We start from the raw sequence: 17272 nt of genomic DNA, 5'->3' as shown, positions 1-17272 counted from the left end.
GTTGGTGAAGCTCCCATTTGTGGACGTGTTGCTGCATCCTGCTTATGAGGTGTGCAAACTGATTGTCCATTCCTGGGAGATATTCTGCCAGAAAGTGAATGTGATTGTGAATTACCCATTTCCAGATTGTCTGAGCAAGAAGGGACAATTGAGATGAGTGTGTCCCCCCCACCCCCTCTGCTTCAGCAGATAATTCATTGCTGTCATGTTGTATGGACTAGAACCACTTTGTGGGAGAGTTGTGGCAGAAACGCTTTGAATGCTAGAAAGACTACTAGTAACTCCAAGTAGTTGATGTGATAGGTTTGTTGAATGGGATCCCTTCTGCCTTGTATTGTGAGGTTGTTCAGTTGAGCTCCCCAACCTATCAGGGATGCATCTGTAGTGAGAATGATCTGAGGCACAGGGTCTTGAAAGGGGCCGCCCATTGGAGGGTTTGATGGGATTCCACCATAGCAGTGAGAGGTGAGTCCGGCGGTCCAACAACACTAGATCCTGAAGGTGACCCTGTGAGTGAGACCACTGATGAGACAGACACTGCTGTAAGGGGCGCATGTGTAGTCTGGCCTGAGGAAGGATGGCGATGCATGAAGCCTTCATCCCTAATAGCTGCATCACTAGTCTGACTGTGTAAGTATGGTTCTCCTGTAATTGAGACAGAAGAGTCTGGAAATATTGAATCCGTGCTGGGTTTGGCTATGTCAACCCTGAGTGAGCATTGAGAATTGCTTACAGATAAGACTGCAACACTGAGGGTTGGAGATGGGATTTGAGAAAGTTGATTGTAAATCCCAGACTGTGTAGGTTTACTTTGTACTGAGTATGTTTCTGACATTGTTGGATGGTATTGGCTTTGATGACCTAATCATCCAAGTACGGGAAAACATGAATAAGCTAAGCATTTTGTGAATACCCTAGGAGCGGCTGTTACCCCAAATGGTAGAACCTTGAATTGATGCTGTTTTCCTGCAATGACAAAACTGAGGTATTTGCAATGTGCAGGATGTATGGGAATGTGGAAATAAGCATCCTTTGGGATCTAATACGGTCATGTAATCTTGTAGCTGTAATAGGGGAATAACATCTCGCAGAGTGACCATATGGAAATGCTCTGAGAGCATGTATAGGTTGAGAGGTCAGAGATCCAGAATTGGTCTTAATGAGCCGTCTTTCTTTGGTATGAGGAAGAATGGGGAATATACTCCTAACCCTTGCTGTGATAGGGGAACTGGTTCTACAGCTCCTTTGAGAAGAAGGGATTGTACTTTTTCCTTTAATAGGATGTGTGTGAAAAAATGTGAGAGTGCGCGGGGAATATTTGGTGGAATGGAAATGAGTTCTATAGAATAACCATGTTGGATAACTGAGAGAACCCATTGATCTATGGTGATATTGGACAATTCGGGAAAGACATTGATTAGTCTTCACCCCACTGGAGAAGTGCGCACTGGTGGAAGGTGTAGCCAGTCAATGGCATGTCTTTGAGGCTGAACCTCTAGAGGTGGACTCCTTCCCTCTGCCTCTACTATTGGCACCTCTACCGGAACCGCTAAAGGAACCTCTGTTGTAAAAGTGTGTGTCTTGTTTTGTTTGAAAGGTGGAAGCCTCAGTAGATGTTGTCTTAAAACCTCCCCCAAATTGTGGGTGACAAAAAGTACCCCTTTGTGCTGTAGTGAATAAGGCCCCCATGGCCTTTGTTGTTTCTGAATCTTTTCTGAGTTTTTCTATAGTGGTGTCAAACTGCTGCCCAAATAAATGTTCCTTGTCAAAAGGGACATTAAGCACTGCCTGTTGTATTTCAGGCTTGAACCCAGAGCATCTTAACCAAGCACGTCTTCTAATAATAACTCTAATATTAGTGCGGCTGTTTCAGCAGCATCAGTGGTTCACCTAATGGCATTATTGGAAATAGTTTGGCCCTCGTAAACTATCTCCTGTCCTCTTTTACGGTGTTCTTCTGGAAGATACTGGAGAACGTCTTCCATCTTGTCCCAGTGGGCCCTATCATATTTTGCAGAAGAACTTGGGGATTGGCGATATGCCAATGATTGGCTGCTTCTGCTGCTACCCGTCTACCGGCGGCATCTAATTTCTTACTTTCTTTATCAGGAGGAGGTGCATCTCCTGTTGACTGACTGTTGGCACGCTTACGTGCTGCACTAACCAAAATGGAATCTGGGGGCAATTTTGACCTAGTGTATATAGGGTCTGTAGGAGGTGCCTTGTATTTTTTGTCAACTCTTGGAGTAATTACTTTAGATCTGACAGGCTCTTGAAAAATGTCTGTAGCATGTCTACACATGCCTGGTAGCAAGAGAAGAAACTGACTTTCCTTGTGGGTGGAAGTTAGTGTGTCGAATAGAAAATCTTCTCCGTTGGATTAGAATTCACCTGGACATTATGATATGCAGATGCCCGTACTATGACTTGATAAGATGTTGCGTCTTCAGGGGGTGAAGGCTGTGCAGGATATAAATCAGGGTCATTTGGGAGTATGGGATCCATATCATAGGAATCCCATGGGTCAAGGGTTTATGTCCTGTGGAGTGTCTTCCATGGCATCTCCCTGAGGTGTTGGTGAACCTTGTGGAGAAATCTGTGGTTCCACAATAGGTGTAGGAGATTGTGGAGGTGGAGTAAGAGGAAGTACAGGAGAGTGTGGAGGAAAAGACCTATTTTGTTCTGGAGCCTTGTCTTTGACTTTGGAGAGCTACTTAGGTAGAGGAGCTGTGTCCAAAGTTTCTTGGAAAGTAAGTTTCCTCTTAATTGCAACTGGCGGAGAAGCAATAATGCGTCCTGTTTCTTTTTTTATATGAATCTGGCGCTGACGAGCGACCATAGTTTCAAGGATAGGCTCCACTGTTGACTCTAAGGAAAGACTTGAGTTTTTTGATGGAGGAATTTTTGATTCCTAAACTTTCAGAGCCTTTTGCCAAATGGAAGCCTTTGGCTCCAAAACGTAGGTATATGATTTTTTTGTCGAAGCCGAAACACTCTGGTCGAAGGATCGACTCGATCCTGAGGCTGAATGAGGTTTGGAGCCAGAGGTTGATGCGGAAGAAGATTTTGTCTTGAATATTTTCGGTGCCGAGCCAGAGGTGGGGCAACCAAATGTAATTTTCAGCACCGACATGGTCTGAAGGCAGTGGTGGACTGATGACCGTCTTATGTGGCTTCTTTAAAGTCTTTATATGGGGGCTTGGGGTAGTACTCAAAAGTTGCGCCGAGGTAAGAGGCTGGCTTTCGATGTCTGATTAAACATCCGAGTCCGAATCTCCTATGGATAAAGCCTCTTCTTGATGTCTCTCCTCCTGCTTATGCTCTTCTCCAAAGATATCAGAGGTGTCGCCCGGTGTCTTCGAGATCTCCAATTGACGCGCTCTTCGGTTTCGTAGGGTCTTCTTCAAGCGGAAAGACCAACAGGCATCACAGGTTTCTTACCTGTGGTCCGGGGACAAGCAGAGATTACACAGCTGATGATGATCAGTGTATGGGAATTTTGAATGGCTTTGAGGGCAAAATCGAAATGGAGTGCGTTCCATTAGCCCTGTATTTCTCAACACCACGTGGAGTAGTAGGCCCGAGACGGGCATTGGCACCCCGAAGGGCGGTGTAACCGACCACCGATGCAGAAATTAGATTCAAATGCATTAGATAGAGAAAATGTGATCAAAATACAATACCGTGGCTGAGAGAAAGACGGAAGAAGAGTTCGGAATAGACTGAGCCGAGAAATACCAGCGCAAGAGGAATACATGTCCGAACCAGACAGCAGAGAGAAAACAATCTAACAAAGGACTCGATGCCCATGCGCACTATCATCGGAGTCACTAGATCTCGTGACTCGAAAAGATTCTTTGAAGAAAAACACCTTGTAACACTCTGAGCCCAACACCAGATGGTGGACTTATGCAAAGCATGTATACCTACAGCCACACAAGCCATCAAACATATTTCTCCTCGCTAGTTAGGTTTTGGTGCATCACCAGGTTTACAAGGTCTTGTATATCTGGAGATGCGTCAAAATCTGTGTGTGTTGCGTTGGAACACCCACAACAATGCCCATGAAACACCTCACTAGTGCAGACTAAGGCAACACAGCGAATTGCCCTACTCCGTATCTATGAGGCCATTCAAAGCCATGCAGAGTGGCTTTACGTGGTCACATAGATATGGTTGAAATGTTTGCGCCGCTGTTTCGTCACTAAAACTGAATCAACAGCAGCACAAGCCTCTCATAAATATGCCCCTCAGTGCTGGCGGGTTCTCAAGGCTAAAGGCTCAGGCAAGTAAAGGCAGCACTAGACTGAAAAGATTCTGTCACCCGCCACTAATGCCTTGTGTTTTCCACAAACCTCCTCACACCATCTCCATCCATTTGTCAGATGATGGTCTACTTCACTGCGTCTCTCACACACTCCTCAATCTTTTATCACCTAAACTCTCTTCCTCGTCACCTCACATCCCTCATCCATTTCTCCTCCATCCACGTGTCAGGTACTCTTCTCCAGTTCATCCTTCTCCCCTCATCACAGCCTCAGTGCTCTCGCCCGCTTCCCATCACTGGTTCATGGTACGGGCTCTTTTCACCACCTCGTGTGTCCATTCCTTCACTCGCTTGCGTATTTCTTGTTCATCCTCGACATTTCAGGGTCTCTTATTGTTTTCACCAGCTCAGGCCCCTCCTGGTTCGAAGTTCAACTCTCATCCTTCACAACTTTTCTCTCCTGTGTCTCTCATGTCTTTCTTCCCTTTCGTTACCTCACTTCTCCAAGCTCCTTCATCATGTCATGCCTGTCATCCCATCCTCACTCTTTCTAGCTGTTCCCCTTTATTGTGCTCCTCCCCTCATGACTCACATCTTCTGCAACACTTCATCTCTCACCACATCATGTCTGTTGTGTCTCTGAACCTTCCACACCTCATCTCTCCTACCCCCATTACCACTATCTCATGGTCTCTCATTCCACTTCAGTTTCCTCACCCTCCTCAAAAACTCATGTCTCATCCTTCATTCTGTCATCTTCACTCTGCCACTCCCTCACCCTTCTCCTCTGGCAGCAGTTGCACTAGCTGGTAGTTGGCAGCTCCCAGGCGGTCCTGGTTGTGCTTCTCCAACACTTTGGTGATCACTGCCGGTGTCTTATCCTGACTGGTGATCTGTCGATGAGAGGAGGGAAGAGATGAGTAACACATAGACGGTAGCCAACATTAGGGGTCAAAGGAACCTGGAAGCAGGGACCCAGATACATAAAACAAGCACAAAAATACTATAACAAAAGCACAAAATCAGTCACACCAACATAACATGCAGACACTTTCTACCTCTCCACTATTAATTGAATCACATCCACAAAACATGTCAATGATAAATTTAGAAGGAGCCCAGAACACCCTGTGTGACCCCCAGCCTAAGCAGAAACCTGGTTGACAAGCTCACGCGTGTCTTAAGGTCCGTCCGACCCAGGATCGTTAGTGGTATATTTCGTGAGGCTTCTTCTCAGGAACTTGGGGCAGTCACTGCTCACTTCGCAATATCTGTGTTCATCACATCACTGCTGTTTACCTCTCGCGTGCCAGGGCGTCAAGTACTACTGCACTCTGTGGATACCTAAGCTACTCCATTTAGGCGCTTAAATCTGGAGGACTAGCAGTCAAGACTTACTCCTGGACATGGTAGTACAGATGACACAATAAAACTAAAGCCCTCAGTATACCATTCTCACATTTACATATTATTAGCAATATAGGTCGGTTGAAATGATGAAGCAGTAACACACTTGTAGTGAGAAATCTTACACCATAGAGGCGGGATCCAGAATTCTTAGTGATATTCTGAAAACCTCTGGTCTCTTACTGTGATTCTGTTTTCAGTATCCAGTCAGTGGAACAATGGTGGCCACCAAAATGCTATGCAATGCAATACTATCCCGGCTCCTGTGTATAGTATCTTTTGCAACCTGCATGGCATGAGGAACAACTCAATGGTTGCGTAGGAACCAGCAAAAATATCATACTTGACATAAATAATTTAGCCTTCCAAAAATCACCACTTAAAAGTAAACTGTGAATTATACCCAAAGCAAAATTGTGTAGTAAGTCAACAACCTGTAGGGCCCTGGCAGTCAGCTAACTGCTCTATGCATCTTCTCTGTACAGACAGAAAATAGCTGCAGTGCCCTTTCAATTAATTCTGTAACTAAGAAACTCATTTCTAAATGTGTAGTTGCAGGAAAGTAGTCTCTTTTTAGCATGGTTACTCCCACTTTCTGCCTGTTGTCTGTGTGTTTGACTGCGTTCACTGGGATCCTGCTAACCAGGACCACAGTGATTATGCTCTCTCCCTTCTAACTTGATAACTTGGACTATTTTCACCCCCACTTTGGCATACTGGTGCCCCCATGTAAGTCCCTAGTATATGGGACCCAGGGCATTGGTTTACCAGGGGATCCCCATGGGCTGCAGCATGTATTATGCCATCCATGTGGAGCCCATGCAAAGTGTTCTGCAAGCCTGCCATTGCAGCCTGGGGGAAAGGGTGCATGCACCCTTTGTCACCATAGGTCACTGCACCAGGTCACTGCAAGTCACCCCTATGGCAGGCCTTCCTAGCCCAGAGGGCAGGGTGCAAGTACGTATGTGTGAGGGCACCCCTGCAGTAGCAGAGTTGCCCCCACAAACTCCAGTGCCAGTTCCATGGACTTCGTGAGTGCGGGGACGCCATTTTATGCGTGTACCGGACGTAGGTCACTACCTATGTCCAGCTACAAAATGGTAACTTCGAACCTAGGCATGCATGGTATCAAACATGTCGTAATCATACCCCAGTACTGTTGCCGGTATTGGAAGTATGATCCCATGCATTCTGGGGGCTCCTTAGAGGAACCCCAGCATTACTCCTACCTGCCTTCAGGGGTTTTCTGGGCAGCCCAAAGCTGCTGTGACCCCTCAGACAGGTTTCTGACCTCCTCCTGCTTTGAACAGCTCAAGCCCAGTAAAGCAGAACAAAGGATTTCCTTTGGGAGAGTGGGGTAATACCCTCTCCCTTTGGAAATAGGTGTTAAATGGCTTGGGAGGGGTAGACTCCCAAAGCCACTGGTATGCATTGAAGGGCACATTTGGTGCCCTCTGTGCATAAACCAGTCTACACCAGTTCAGGGACCTCCAGTCTCTGCCCTGGCGCAAAACTAGACAATGGAAAGGGGAGTGACTACTCCCCTGTCCATCACTATTCCAGGGTTGGTGTCCAGAATGCCTCCAGAGGATCCCTGGGTTCTGCCATCTTGAATCCAAGGTTGGCAGGGACCTCTGGGAGCATCTCAGTGGCCAGGCAGGTGACGTCACAGCCCCCTCCTGACAGGTGGTCACCTGGCTCAGTGACCAACCTCCCTTTCAGGGCTATTTAGGGTCTCTCTCTTGGGTGGATCCTCAGATTTGGCTTTCAAGATTCCAGCAGTATACCTCTGCATCACAGGTGGTGGTCCGGAGTAGTCCTCTTGGTCCTCTCTGCCAGCTGTCAACTTTGGTGGAGGAAAGCCCTTGCCTTCCCACGCAGGACAGTACCCCCGTGCACTGCGTCTCTTGCAGCTATCAAGGCTTGTTTCCATCTCCTCCCAGGGATCTTCAGGCTCTGGGTAGCCTCAGCCCCCAGCACTCCTTCTTGCGATGCACAGTCCTCTGCGTGGTTCTCCTGAGGTGTAGGACCCTTCTTCAGTCATGCTGCATGGATTCTTTTGCGACTCCTGTGTCCCCATCCTGTGGGACTCCTGTGGGTGCTGCCTCTCCTCCTTTGGGCTCTCTGTGTCGCTGAGGGTCCCCTGTGACTCCCCCTCCTGTGTTGAGTCCTCCTGGGCCCTGCCAGTACCCGGCAGCTCCACTTTCAGCCAACTGCGACATTTGCCTTTGGCAAAGCTTGTTGGTGGAATCCTTGCACCAGAACCCGACTGCAATTCTCCTTCCATAGTGGTACATCATCTGCATCCCTCAGGAACTCTTCACCGACTCCAAGGCTGCAGCACTTACCTTCTTCACATCACCGATGATCAAGTCCTGCAATTCTAGACTGGTGGGCAGGGGCTCATGCCCCCACTGTACTCTTCTGTGACTTCTGGTCTTGGTCCCTGTAGGAAGTTGGCTCTGTATATACTATTTCAAAGTAAGAAATAGTGGGCACAGAGTCCAAGGGTTCCCCTTGGAGGTAAGATAGTGGCAAAATTAGATATTTCTAATGCTCTATTTTGCAGTAGTGTGGTCGAGCAGTAGGCTTATCAGAGGGTAGTGTTAAGCATTTGTTGTACACACACAGGCAATAAATGAGGAACACACACTCAAAGACTTACTCCAGGCCAATAGGTTTTTATATTGAAAAATATATTTTCTTAGTTTATTTTAAGAACCAGAGGCTCAAGATTTACAGTTAATACTTTAAATGTAAGTTACTTCACTTAGATACTTTAGGAACTTTGAATGAAAACAATATCATGTACAGTCTTTGTAAAAATGGCAATAAGCTATTTTCAAAGTGGACACAGTGCAAAAATCAACAGTTCCTGGGGGAGGTAAGTAAAGGTTAGATTAGGGGGTAGGTAAAACACTTACAAGTCTCAGTCCTGGGGCATAGGCAGCCCACCGTTGTGGGTTCAAGGCAACCCCAAAGTTACCACACCAGCAGCTCAGGGCCGGTCAGGTGCAGAGGTCAAAGAGGTGCCCAAACACATAGGCGCCTATGGAGAACAGGGGTGCTCCGGTTCCAGTCTGCCAGCAGGTAAGTACCTGCGTCCCCGGGGGGCAGACCAGGGGGGGTTTGTAGAGCACTGGGGGGGGACACATGTAGGCACACAAAACACACCCTCAGCGGCACAGGGGCAGCCGGGTGCAGTGTGCAACACAGGCGTCGGGTTTTGTATAGGTTTCAATGGAGGGACCCGGGGGTCACTCTAGTGGTGCAGGCAGGCACAGGGGGGGGCTTCTCGGGACAGCCACCACCTGGGCAAGGCAGAGGGTCACCTGGGGGTCACTCCTGCGTCGAAGTTCGATTCCTTCAGGTCCTGGGGGCTGCGGGTGCAGTGTTGGTTCCAGGCGTCGGGTCCCTTGTTACAGGCAGTCGCGGTCAGGGGGAGCCTCTGGATTCTCTCTGCAGGCGTCGCTGTGGGGGCTAAGGGGGATTGTCTCTGGTTACTCACGGGCTCGCAGTCGCCGGGGAGTCCTCCCTGAGGTGTAGGTTTTCTTCAGGTCGAGCCGGGGGCGTTGGGTGCAGAGTGTAGAGTCTCACGCTTCCGGGGGTAAACGTGAAGTCCTTGGAAGTTGCTTCTTTGTTGCAATGAAGTAGCTGGTTTTGAACAGGGCCGCTATTCACTGGAGTTTCTTGGTCCTGTAGTCCAGGGCAGTCCTCTGAGGCTTCAGTTTGCTGGTCCCTGTTGGATGCGTCACTGGAGCAGGTTTTCGGAGTTGGAGACAGGCCGGTAGGGCTGGGGCCAAATCAGTTGTCGTCTTCCTCCTTCTCTGGAGGCTTGTAGGTCAGCAGTCCTTCATCTTTCTTCAGGTTGCAGGAATCTAATTTCCTGGGATCTGGGGAGCCCCTAAATACTGAATTTAGGGGTGGGTTTAGGTCTGGGAGGGCAGTAGCCAACGGCTACTGTCCTTGAGGGTGCCCTCTTTGTGCCTCCTCCCTGTGGGGAGGGGGCCACAACCCTAATCCTATTGGGGGAATTCTCCAAACTCAAGATGTAGGATTTCTCAAGGCAGGGGTCACCTTAGCTCAGGGCACCTTAGGGGCTGTCCGGACTGGTGGGTGAATCCTCCTTGTTTTTCTCATTATCTCCTCCAGCCTTGCCGCCAAAAGTGGGAGCAGTGGCCTTAGGGGCGGGCATCTCCACTAGCTGGGATGTCCTGGGGCGCTGTAACAAAAGGGGTGAGCCTTTGAGGCTCACCGTCATGTGTTACAGTTCCTGCAGGGGGAGGTGAGAAGCACCTCCACCCAGTACAGGGTTTGCTCCTGGCCACAGAGTGACAAAGGCACTCTCCCCATGTGGCCAGCAACATGTCTGGTGTGTGGCAGGCTGGCAGAAACTGGTCAGTCTACACTAGAAGTCGGGTAGGTATTCAGGGGGCATCTCTAAGATGCCCGCTGGCTGTATGTTACAATAAATTGCACACTGGCATCAGTGTGCATTTATTGTGCTGAAAAGTTTGATTCCAAACTTACCAGTTTTTAGCCTAGCCATTATGGAACTGTGGAGTTTGTGTATGACAAACTCCCAGACCATATACTCTTATGGCTACCCTGCACTTACAATGCCTAAGGTTTTGCTTAGACACTTTAGGGGCATGGTGCTCATGCACATATGCCCTCACCTATGGTATAGTGCACCCTGCCTTAGGGCTGTAAGGCCTGCTACAGGGGTGACTTACCCATGCCACAGGCAGTGTGACATTGGCATGGCACTCTGAGGGGAGTGCCGTGTCGACTTAGTCATTTCCTCCCCACCAGCACACACAAGCTGTGAAGCAGTCTGCATGTGCTGAGTGAGGGGTCTCTAGGGTGGCATAAGACATGTTGCAGCCCTTAGAGACCTTCCCTGGCATCAGGGCCCTTGGTACCAGGGGTACCAGTTACAAGGGACTTACCTGAGTGCCAGGGTTGTGCCAATTGTGGAGACAAAGGTACAGTTTAGGGAAAGAACACTGGTGCTGGGGTCTGGATAGCAGGGTCCCAGCACACTTTCAAATCATAAGTTAGCATCAGCAAAGGCAAAAAGTTAGGGGGTAACCATGCCAAGGAGGCATTTCCTTACAGTCCCCTTCTTCCACAGGTCTTCCTCTTCAGGAATCCACCGCTGGTTTCTTGTAGTCTTGTCTAGGAGTTGCATTTCTTCTTCCTTTTGGGTGGTTTGGTGAAAATCTATTAATTTACTCCGTTCCTCCTGGTCGCTAGGGGCACTGTGGTATTTACCTTTGGTGATTTCTAGTACCCCCAGCTCCCCTCTACGCATTCCACTTACCTAGGTGGGGGTCCTGTGTTCACATTCCATTTTTTTAGTATAAGGTTTGGGCTCCCCCTAGGGTCACTATTGTCTCACTGCATTTTGCACTGTTTTCTGTTTTCTATCACTTATGTGTATATATTTAGGCCCATATTTATACTTTTTTTAGCACCGCATTTGCAGCATTTTGTGACACAAAAGCAGTGCTAACTTGCAAAACACAATTGTATTTTGTAAGTTTGCGCTGTTTTTGCGTCAAAAAGAAGCGCACATGCGGTGCTAAAAAAGCATAAATATGGGCCCTAGTGTGTTACTTACGTCCTATTGGAGGGTTGCCTCTCCAGTACTTTTTGGTATAGTGTCACTAAAATAAAGTACCTTTATTTTTGTAACACTGAGTATTTTCTTTCATGTGTGTAAGTGCTATGTAACTACAGTGGTTTTGCTGAGCTTTGCATGTCTCCTGGATAAGCCCTGGCTGCTCATCCACAGATACCTCTAGAGAGCTTGGCTTCTAGACACTGCCTACACTACACTTATAGGGGATACCTGGACCTGGTATAAGGTGTAAGTACTTTAGGCACCCGCCACACACTGGGCCAGCTTCTAGAGTAGTCGTACATTGTACTATACAGGTCTTCTTGTTTAGGTGATGCACTGACAGTCCTTAGTAAACAAATTCCCAAGCGCACTATTACAGAGAGGAGGAGTTACTCGATGCTGTGTCTAAAAAACATTATTTGAATAAAAACGAGTTGTACTACTCTGAGCCCAACACTAGATGGCGAGCTTATGCAGAGCATGTGTATCTACAGCTACACATGCCATCAAAGACACATTTACCAGTTATACATTTTAAAGATCTGGACTCTTTGGGCCGTGGCACAGCAAGTCACCTTGCTGCACTGCCCTGCGTCACAGGGAAAGAGCAGCAATGCGCCATATTTTCCAATACGGCGCATTCCTGTCCTTTCCCCCTGCACTGGCCCCTTTTGACAACCTATCGCCAATGCAGGCACCCTTGCATGAAGGTGCAAGGGTGCCTGCATCGCATGCAGAATTGTTTTTGTGCAGGAAGGACGCCTTCCTGCAGAATGCAGAACACATAGAAAGAGGAAATACAAGAAGATAAAGATGTTACTCCTTGTTATGCCTTTCCTGGGGAGGCGTATCTTTTTGGCGCATTCCCAGGTTTACAAGTTCTTGTAAATCTAGGAATGCGCCAGAATCCATGGATGCTGCTTGGGAACACTGACGCAACACCAATGGAACGCCTCGCTGGCGCAGGGTAATGTAACGCACCGATTTGCTATATATCTGGCCCTTTGTTGACAACTGAGTTGTCGTGTGGTAAAAGACACCTTTCATCATGACGTGAGGTGTGTGCAAAGCAGGGTCTGTTGGCTCAGTGGACTAGTTAACCCCCCTTTGTACTACTCAGTGGCCGCAGGCTTGAATCTTGATAGGCCCACTCTATCTTTCCTTCATCCAAGATCGATAAAATGAGTGTCAAGTTGGGTAACAATAAACATCGGTTTATCCACATGACTTTTACGAATAGATGTTTTGCTGAGACTGGAATTACTGTTGATAGTTCATCTAGAGAATAAATTCAAGGTAGCTTTATTTGCAGAGGTCTTTATTCTCTGCATGGGCCGCCTCACTGTGTTCAGAATGTAGCCTTTTAGATTAGGTGCCGGAACCATGGATCGTATTCTCAGGAGACCCCGCGGAAACCTGAGGCTTGGATATAATCCAGGTACAAGAGGTTTCTTTATGAATCGGACCTCTTGAGAAATTTATAACAATGTCCTATGTCTTCGAATGGCCCTCAGGTCTGGTTACCTGTCACCCAGGATGCACCCTTATAAACCCATGAGAAACTCTTCTTGTGGCCATCTGGGCAAAGTTCCTAGGGTCCACCTCGCTAAGGTGGGAGGTGGATACTTCTCCCTTCTAGATCCTCAAAAGCTGGCATAGGCTTCCAGTAAAACTGCGTCACATTGAAGGCAAGAGGCCTTTTAGAAAGAAACTTAAGACCTGGCTTTGCATACTTTAGCTTCTATATTCCTGTCATACCCTCCGCATAGCCCTGCGTGCTCAACAAATCCCTCATTCATTGATTCATTCAGGAAGAAGCAGACATCAGTAGTGTGGGATGACTTTCACATCTACAAAGCTGACACAGGATCTAGAAGGTGAGTCTGCAAATTGGACTAGAAGTCATAATCACTTTGCTTTCTTCATGGCACTAGTGGGTCTTGCAAACACTACCAAGCTTACTGAAGCCCTGTGACTGAGGGGCCCCTCGCACACAAGAAGATTAATCTGAAATTTCAAATTGCTATAAGATTGGAACTGCAGTCCTTTCTGCTGAAGCTCTTAAATTTCATCGCAGATGCCATTAAAATACCACCAGTGAAGTCTCTCGCCATTAGTCTCTCTCTTCTGATGGACAGATACGTGTTCAAATAAACTTTCTGTTCAAAAATCTTGTTTATCCAGTCTTTCTGTACTTAAGTGTGAAGTTAAGACCAGAGACAGAAAGAGTCACTAGGTGTAGTCAACTTATGTTTAACTGTACTTGAAACAAGCACCTTCATTGTAATTGTAGTGGAACTGGGCTATAGAAGGTACTAGAGCCCCACATCTGATTTCTAAACTAATGATCAAAATACACAATCTTTCTCAGTGTTGAAACTGACTGGACTTACTAGAAACCATCTGCAGACCGTTCTCTGAGGCAGGTTTTTGTGTTTCTGACTCTGAAATACTTCACCTAGCTAAACAGTTTCCGTCCCATCGCTGACTGATCTTTCGTGACAGTCAGTAGGCAGTCACTTAGAGATGTCCTTGACGACTTTCAGGTGGGATTTCGATCAGGCTCTAGCACAGAGATGGCTGTCCTTCAATAATCAGCAATCTTACTCATCTTCGACAACAGCTGATCTATTTGCCATCTTTGACACTGTCAACCATGCAGTTCCCCTGGACACCTTTCCATACAGTATGGGCATCTCCAGTGGTTTACCCAGTGGTGGCTGGTAATTCAAGCAGGCATGTGGCATCTTTAGCATGGCAAAGTTCAGCTCAGGCAGCCAGGCACCTGCGCATTTAGCCTATGTCTAGCTCCGGGCTACCTGACATGAAAAAAAAGTGTCTCTCAGGCTGACCTTTGCATAGTCTGGCAGAAGCTATTTATGTTGGCCAACAATGTGGGCGGGTGGGGCCCCTCAGCACTTGATGATGGGCTGATGCTGAGGTTACCTCTTCCTGTGCAACTGTGAGCTGACACTTCTGGATTTGCAAAAACATATTTCACATACCAAATGCAATCATGATGCAAACTGACCAAACAATCCTGCACTACCTACGCAAGGTGAAGCCGCAACATTGTTCTCTGGTGAATCCATCTATTTGAGTCACTCCTTTCTTGTAGGTATATACATATTATTACAATGGAATAGTGTTTAATTGGGACATTCCATGCCTTTGCAATGCTAATTGTAGGGGCACAACACAGAGCCTTATGGAGCCTGAATATCAATAACTACCACTTCCAGGTTTATAGAGAGATTCTGCAGCTCTTGCAGTCATAATGCAGGAGATTGGGGACCAGTCATACAGAGGTCATTTAGTAGCAAAGGCTGTTATAAGGTCACAGGACACCTGCCATGAGGTCACTTACCAGGATGCTCTTGTACATGTTCCCATTTTCCAGGGCCATCTGCACCCGGATGATGCGACACTCCGTGTTTTCATCCTTCGAGGCAACCTCAGATGTGGACGATGAAGTGAAAGTGGAGCCACAGGAAGCTGAACGTCTGTGGCCCTTCATGAAGGTTGATGTAGGCGGGCTCAGCATGGCAGGGAGGGGTGCAGGGAGCACCGGGCCTGGAGAGGCTAGCCCCACTGTATCCAAGGATGATACTGATGTGGACTTCATGTGCTAAAATCCAAGAGAGAGGAAGTCACTTGGTGGTCAACACAAGTAGAAACAGTTTTCTCTTTTATAAGCCAGAGAGCAGAACTTCAGTGACAAGATTAAGGATAAAAAGAAGTCTGGCATTGAGTGGTCAAAGGACCAATATTAGAGAGGCACTGTGTCTAGGAGAGAAGTTGGAAGGGCCAGTATCTGATTGACCCTCTAGGGACTAGTGACCGTCTGATTCTCCTGCACTCTCACACCTAGACTTGGACTAAGGGTTGGACCTAAGGGCATGATGAGGAATATGTCTTCAGAGTTAACATTCAGGGATGAGCCCTTGTGTATTGGAGATAAGCACAACTAATGTTGGTGCTATATTTATTGCGTTCCTCCATACATATTTATTCTTAATCTGCCCTTTGCCCCCTTATCGTTTTACAAGTGACAAGTAACATTGGCCACAGAGTAAATAATGCCCTCGACCTTGTACTGGAACCCAGCTGCCATTGTGGACTGTAAAGTGGCCGTGATTTCCATGTCTTAGTGTGCACTGTGTGTGGTGTACTGGGTTCTTGTGCTTGGACTTTGCCCCATCTGCTTACGTGTCATGGTGTATTTTTGCTGGTGCTTAGCTAAAGGTTGGCACCCACTTGTGTGCCTGTTTCCGCTAGCATGGAATTGGTGTATATGATGTGCCCATGTGGCCTGACCTATGGTGGGTGTAGCTTCATAATGTGTGTGCTTTCCTATTCCCCCGGGAAACCATTTGTTAATGTGATGACTAGCGAAACAAGGCTTTTGCTCACATTCATTTCTGGTGGGGGGGTATATCATATTTTCGAGGTCTGGCCCATGTGTTTTTTCACATATTACGGGGGACATAGTGGGGGCCGTTCGAGATTGCCTTTTTACAACATGTAAACATGCTCAGTGTGGGGAGGGGGAGAGTCCAACCTGCCTAAGGTAGAAGTAGGGGTAAGGTGAGGCTGGTGCTAGAGATATGTTTGTGGTGCCCCTATGGATGCTTTAAGAAATCTTTAGCCTAGAAACAAACTGAATTAAAGAGATTTTATCCGTGGTTACACGTCAACAATATAAAAGGCATGTATAATGTCATGACTTAGAGAATGTACTGCACTCCTCTCTCTCAGCAAAGTGTATACAGTTGGTAAGGTGAGGGCGTACTTAGGGCAACATGCCATAACTTTCTGTTGGAACCTGGGGTTGTTGGTACACTGTAGCATCTGAATAAAGGCGTCACAATCTCCCCAAAAGAGTGTTAAACCCCTGTAACAGCAAGATCAGTGGGTGGAACAGTGTGTGGTGAGTGCGAACGTAGGGGGGAGGTTTTTGACATAAGTGGGGGTCAGACGTGTGCATGGATGCTGGTATGAAACAGAATCACACATTGAAGGATAGAAGGATACATGTGGACATCTACAACCTAGTGGTGCAGGTGGAAGTTAAATCTTTGATAGTAGACATTGTGGGGTTATGATGGACGTTTAAGTAATAAAGTTCATTGGTTGGCACAGTCTCTCCTACATGTTGGTGAGAAAGGAGATTGTTTTCTAGTAAGTTTTAAGAATATGGCACAGTGCTAGAAGAGCTAAGAAAATAAAGGAACATTCATATTTACCTTATTGCTATATCTCTAAAGAGAATTTGTTTAAAGGATTGTTGCACGAGTGAGAAAGTTTACATAGCAAAGAAGGGGTCTTGTCTAGTTTACAGGATGCATTAGAAAAAGATTGGCATAAAGTTACACCAGAAGCAGTAGTGCTAATAGAATGGTCTTTGAGAAGTGATGATCTCTTTGCTAAGTATCTTACGATATTTTCAAAGAGGATATTAGAGTTTAAATGGGTTTCTCTTTGTGCAGAAGAAGCAGGCAGTGTCAGAGGTAAATTAGGCGTGGTCTGGTCCCACAACCAGGGACTTAGTGACTTAAGGAAACATTAAAGTACCTAACCATAGTAAGAATTATAGAAGGAATTGACTTCTCTTAATGCTTTGCCCTGTCATGTTGGGCAGCAAATTTGAAGGAGGAATGTGCATTAGCATAGATTTGAGAGACATAAATCACAGTGAATGAATATATGATGTCCTTTGGCGAACATCTTAAAGAACATTGGTCACAATGGGGAATGCTAATTAATTTATACCCAAATTCCAGATCACGTCAACAATTTGCGACACTGTTGGGAACCTACATTTCTGTAAGATACCTTTGGATTGGCTTTTCAACCATTTTCTTCAAGCTTCCTATAAAAAATAAAAAATTTAGGATTTATCCTAATCTTCCTCTTCCATAACAGTAGTTTGTGTGTAAAACTGCCATAGGGTCTCAATCAGGTATTTT

General features: G+C 46.8%; 1 protein-coding gene across 6 annotated transcripts in view; it reads right to left on the bottom strand.

Annotated features, from left to right (window-relative positions):
• Positions 1–17272, bottom strand: part of RGL2 (ral guanine nucleotide dissociation stimulator like 2) — a 240029-nt gene that overhangs the window by 11225 nt on the left and 211532 nt on the right. For 5 of the 6 annotated variants that reach the window (XM_069241871.1, XM_069241872.1, XM_069241875.1 and 2 more), the window contains 2 exons: positions 14671–14931; positions 5046–5160 (listed from right to left, as the gene is read on the bottom strand). In XM_069241871.1, the coding sequence (XP_069097972.1) occupies positions 5046–5160; positions 14671–14931 (376 nt within the window). Of the gene's footprint in view, positions 1–4984; positions 5161–14670; positions 14932–17272 lie in introns of all 6 variants that reach the window. The other variant, XM_069241876.1, reaches the window with a different exon arrangement.

Source organism: Pleurodeles waltl, chromosome 6, assembly GCF_031143425.1.
Source record: "Pleurodeles waltl isolate 20211129_DDA chromosome 6, aPleWal1.hap1.20221129, whole genome shotgun sequence".
Lineage (NCBI taxonomy): Eukaryota > Metazoa > Chordata > Amphibia > Caudata > Salamandridae > Pleurodeles > Pleurodeles waltl.
Note: the sequence above shows the minus strand (reverse complement) of the source record. Positions and strands in the feature narration are given on the sequence as shown.